Source organism: Sinocyclocheilus rhinocerous, unplaced genomic scaffold (genome assembly GCF_001515625.1).
Source record: "Sinocyclocheilus rhinocerous isolate Xijiao unplaced genomic scaffold, SAMN03320098_v1.1 scaffold1053, whole genome shotgun sequence".
Lineage (NCBI taxonomy): Eukaryota > Metazoa > Chordata > Actinopteri > Cypriniformes > Cyprinidae > Sinocyclocheilus > Sinocyclocheilus rhinocerous.
Genome location: NW_015638958.1, coordinates 96952 through 102770, shown reverse-complemented (window position 1 = coordinate 102770; position 5819 = coordinate 96952). Strand labels below are relative to the sequence as shown.

Below are 5819 nucleotides of genomic sequence, written 5' to 3'. Positions count from 1 at the left end.
GGGATCGAACCCGGGTCGATCGCGTCAAAAAGCCAACAGCAGGCACTTATCCATCTGCACCACTGGAGCTAATCCACTTTTACCACTTTTAACTAAATGTAAATAGACACCCCGTATTTTTTATTCCAGAGTAAGGGCAATTCATTTAAACTGTGTTCTTCGGCTGGTTCTTGCCTGTGTACGTTGATTGACAGATGTCTCGTCCAGTCAGCGGTGAGTAATCCCAAACCAATGGCGCTGTCTCAAACTATACCTACCTTTTCCGGTTTGTCTGATTTGTCGTTGTGTTTTCTGACTTGTTATTTTGTTTTCGAATTTGTCATTGTGTTTTCTGACTTGTTATAATGTTTTCTGAATTGTTGCTGTGCTTTCTGAATTTTTATTTTGTTTTTTAGACTTGCATTTACGTTTGTAATTTGTTATTTTGATTTCAGAATTGTGATTTGTTTAGCACTTCTCGGCCACCGTAGTTTCTTCATCAGAACGATTTGGATAAATGTAGTATTACATCACTTGCTTATTAATGGATAATCTGCAGTGAATGGGTGCCGTCAGAATGAGAGTCCAAACAGCTGATAAAAATAACACAATAATCCACAATCCACATGACTACAGTCCATCATTTAATGTCTAGTGAAGTGAAAAGCTGTGTTTGTAAGAAACAAATCTATCTTTAAGACGATTTTAATTTTACACCGTCCATAATAACGCTTCTTCCAGTAAAATTCGATCTCCTGTTGTCCTCTCACATCAAAATCCACCAACATATTTACTTTGAACTATTTTGGTCTGTTTTCACTTGTAAACAGTGCATGCATAATCTGTACATATTTCTCTCCTGATTCAGACAAGATGACTTTTTTTTACAGGAGAAAGCAAAATTATGAATAGAGGACTCTATTTTTAGTGTATTTTTGTTGGAAGCCACAGTTTGAAGTTAAAAAAAAAAACATCTCAATGGTGGAACTGTTTCTTACAAACACAGCTTTAATTGATGGACTGGAGTGGTGTGGATTTTTGTGATGTTTTTATCAGCAGTTTGGACACTCATTTTGACGGCACCCATTCACTGCAGAGGATCCATTGGTGATCAAGTGATGAAATTCTACATTTCTCCAAATGTGTTCTGATGAAGAAACAAACTGATCAAGAAAGGCCTGAGGGTGAGTAAATTGTGAGAAATTTTTCATTTTTGGTGAACTATTCCTTTAAGAGAAGAGTTTTAGCAAGTTGTTGTTAAAAACACTTAATAAAAACCTTACCTAGACACGAAGATCAATCCAGAGGATGTTGCTTCACCCACAGGATATGAGCATTCAACTCCGAGCTCCATTGCGATGGGATATACAGAGTACCCAAAAAATCCAAACCACGCACGTACTGCACCAATGATGACCTTCTGCTCGCTTAACTGGGAAACCTGACGGACAGCAGGATGACATCTCAGGTCAAACACACATTAACAACGCTGAAATCATTACTCTACTCACCACAGCAAAAACAGAGCAGCCCAGGGATGTCAGACACATGTTTATCTTAGTGACTTCTTTAAACTTCTTGGTCTTATCCACGTACAGGCCGAGGAGAAAAGCACCCAGAACACCGAATACAATAGCAACTGCACCACACAGTCCTGCAAAGTCCTGCCACATTAAACATGTAGAGACAAAGTTATATTCACTCGACAAAGCTAACACTACTAATACTGTACAGATTTGGCAGGCAATTGAAAGTGATGTTTATATAAACCTCCTATCTATCATCTATCTATCAAGCTTTCTTAGGTAGTGCAGTATTTAATGCTATGTTTTTTAAATGTATAAGTCAAGGCTTTGTCAATCCATCATTTAAAGTTAGCAATCTTTGTTTTTCGAGTTAGTTGAGTTGAGCTAGTTATTTAACATATTATGGCACAGGTTGGTTTTATGGTTTGAGGTAAATGTGGGTAAATTCTTTTTGGGTTCTTACATTTGAGTAGCCCTTAACACAAAGTATCTGCTCCAGCAAGGTGGAAAAGCAAGTGAATACCCCTATTCCTGAACCAAAACACACCAGCAGGACCATGTATGCTTTGTTTGTCAGTAGCTGTAAATAAAAGAGTGACAAAATGCAGTGAATCTCAGACAGCAGTACAAAATGACAAGAGCCACCTGTAGTCAGATGCTATATTTCATAAATTCTCGAAAAATGCACTCATGCAATAAGTTTGTTTAAAATGGTGTAGTACCAGTTTCACCCCCTGTAGAAAAGGTTCAGAGCTGGAGGTCACCATGCTGGCAGAGGGGGGTGTCAGGGGGACGCGTTCACGGATCCCCACTGTTGCTAGGAAACAGGCTACGATGGCAGGTATAGCATATATCAACAGCTACAAGTCAGACAGAGAGAAAGCGGGACTATAGGGATGTACATAATACAAGAAATACAATTCTTCTGTCACCAAGTTCTTACCAGCATGAAAAGAGTACTGGTGTAACTAATTATCATCGGAGAGAAGATATTCGCTAAGAGTAGCCCAACAGTATTTGCTGGAAAACAAAAGAGAAGAATATTACCATTCTACAGTAAGTTAGGCTAAAGGCATTTAAATACCATATAAGATATGAGCTGTAAAAAAGGTTACCCATGGAAGCCATCATGTTAGCTGTTTCAGAAGATAGGAGGAAAGAAAAGTATATAAGTGTGTTTCTTTTGACTGTCATTGTTTCCTGTAGACTGTCATTTTTCGTAAATGTCATGAATATATTTACCACAGTGCCTTTTAAAAAAAAAAAACATCCCAAATTATGTATTGTGTTTGATAACTTTCTGTGGTGAAAGTGACATTTTAAACATTTAATAAAAATAATAAATGTGTTAAGTAAATAAATAAACGAGGAGGATAAAATGGATCACTTTTATAGCGAGCATTTTAAATAACACAATTTACACAATATATGTATATATAAAGTGTTGCATTTTTTGGCAAAATAGTTTGATTGCAAATGACAAGTACGTTAACTTTTAATTCAAATTTATAACTAGTCGCAAAATTGTTGGTCGCGGTGAAAATCGGTTTGCGCACCGGAAATGAAGTGCACGCTCGTTGCGGCTTGGTTAATATTAATGATGTAATATAGCCCAATATATAGCCTATAATATAACATTTTATCTCCTATTATTTTCCCACTTGGTTTATGTGTGTTTCGTCATCTTTTATAGTTCGTTTACGTTACTGAAAACCAAATGAACTGAAGTGAGATACCCACTAGGTGGCAGCCTACAACAAGTAAATCTAATTACCGTAAAAACAAAATGTTACAAACGAAAGTTTTTGCACGTCAAGAACAAAGTGGAGTCTGTGAGTTTGCAGGTTGGTAGGCCTACAGATGATTTGGGACAAACACATTGTAATTTAACTGAAGAATATATGATTAGTTACTTCAGTGAATATTATTTGACCTTAAGTCAATAGAAACCTTTACCTTTTATATAGGCCTATATGTAATATGGCATGCTGTCACACCTAACCATACTTTCTGCCAAAATAACACATTTACTAAAATTATATTTACAATAAAACTGTGATATAAGTCATCACTGCCAAAAAAGATGCATTACTGATTAATGATGTTTTTTTTTTACAGAGGGAAAAATAACTTAATGGTATTTGGCAAAAACTATAGTTATTATTCCTTTTTTAAATTTATTTTCGTAACAGCTGGTAAACAATATTCAACTAGATTTGAGAGTATGTTTGTGTATACCGAGAAGCGCAGTCCCAGTGTGTCCAGCACCCATGTTGTGATCAGACTGAAGAAGATAGCAACCACTACATAGACTAGCGACAGCCAGTTGACCAGATTTAGAGAGATTTGCAGATATTGTGCTGTCTGGTCGGCCACAGGAGCAAAAGTCAGCCATGACTGTAGAGAAATTGAACACATGAAAATGAAGTTGTAGCTTCAATGTGTACGTTATTACGATATCTATTCAAAAATACAACTATATACATATGTATATATGCCATTTATTAAATATATGAAGTTGCTCTATGACATAGTCAAAGTCTCAGTTCAACATTTTTTTTGAACTCAGTTCAAAAAACAGAAACCACAGGTCAGAAGGGCCCCTCACATGAGCTAAATATGACAAACACAGAGTGACGTGCAAGTGTATAAGCAGCAAGTTGTACTGAGAAATTATACTTGAATTTAAACTATCGGTACAATTATACAAGTCAAGCCACATTGTAAATAAAATTTGAGTAAATATATGATTTTATTTTCCTCCAGAACGTAATTGAGTAAAAATACAAGTTAATTTCAGTGGTACTAGAGTAAACACTTAGAAATGAAGAACAGCTATACCCCTTCTGATCATTATTCACAGTGCAGTGGCCAATTGCAGTGTTGTACACAATAGCATTTACTTGTTAGCTATCAAGAATATTATATGTATGCAGCAGCGTGACAGATGGCAGTCAGCTGATCCCAAAACACAATACAGTCGTTTTATGCACCACTGCACAACTTACTGGGACGCTGTTTCACATTAATTCAAATTCATAGATGTTGTTTTGCAGTCAGTGTGGAAATCTTTTGTGCACTTTGTGTAACATAAGATGCTTTCCTAAAATGAACTGTCATTGATGATTGTAAAAATTATTTTTGTACTTAAAAATTCTTAACACATGCCTGCGACTACAATCCAGAATCAGATATACAGGTTTAGGCCGTCATCATATTTCCTCAAGATTGTAATCTTTAAATAAGCTCTGAATTACACCATCTGCTAAGCTTTAACACAGTGTGCCAAGACACGATGTAGATTTCTCGTATTTCAGATGAACAGCTTTGGACGTCTTGGCCTTGTAACACATATACAATGGTGTCAGTGCAAATGACAGGTCCCACGGGAGCCACGGGTGCATAATTAAGATTGACAAGCCCCTTTCTGGCACACGCCCTCTTCAGATATAATAGCCTCGGGGGGACGTATCCATGTCCTACTACAGCTGGGCTATTAGGAAGACCCTGTTATGACCCTGTAGACTGAAGCCCCTAGTGGACTGATCACTATGGAAAGTGTGAACATAAAAATCAGTTCAACTCTGGATAAATTGGGGGACTTGAGCAGCAACAGACATAATAAATTAGTAGAGATGTTTTAATTTACAACATGATATGCTGATTAATGATTAAATGAATCGCAAATATCCTTTTTCATATATCCATATCAATGAGCTTGTCCCTGGCCTACAAAAAGCTTGTTTCTTTTTGTAAAATGACAATATGCTTTGGTTTACATCAGTGTTTCTCAACCCTGGTCCTGGGCGTCCCCCAACACTGCTCATTTTGTATGTCTCCCTTATCTGACACACCCATTTCAGGTCCTGGAGTTTCTTCTAATGAGGTAATGAGTTGAATCAGGTGTGTTTGATTAGGGAGACACACAAAATGTGCAGGGTTGGGGGGCGCCCAGGACCAGGGTTGAGAAACACTGGTTTACATCATAGCTGTGAAACATGATTTGCTAATTACTATTACAAGTCAAAAGCACGTGATTCTTATAGTTTCAGTGGAAACATTTTATTGGACAAAAATGTGAATATGCAAGAAGAGGACTGAAAATTGCGTATAGCCTAGATAGCCTATTTATTAAAACATAATTGTGTCAACTTGATATTAGTTGAAAGCTAACAGACATGCACTTAAAGGGATAGGCTAGTTCACCGTCAGTTGCTGGCCCCCATTGACTTCCATATTATGGAGAAAAATAAAAACCACTATGCAAGTCAATGGTGACCAACTAAAGGAGAACTATCCCTTTAAGTGTATAAA

At 36.9% G+C, this 5819-nt stretch overlaps 1 protein-coding gene across 1 annotated transcript in view; it reads right to left on the bottom strand.

The window, feature by feature from the left end:
- Positions 1-2064, bottom strand: part of LOC107750377 (major facilitator superfamily domain-containing protein 7-like) — a 5555-nt gene extending 3491 nt beyond the window's left edge. Inside the window, exons 1-3 of the mRNA XM_016565744.1 lie at positions 1969-2064; positions 1491-1643; positions 1263-1420 (exon numbers count right to left, since the gene is read on the bottom strand). Of these exons, the coding sequence (XP_016421230.1) occupies positions 1263-1420; positions 1491-1643; positions 1969-2064 (407 nt within the window). The remainder of the gene's footprint in view (positions 1-1262; positions 1421-1490; positions 1644-1968) is intronic.
- Positions 2065-5819: the final 3755 nt, after the last annotated feature.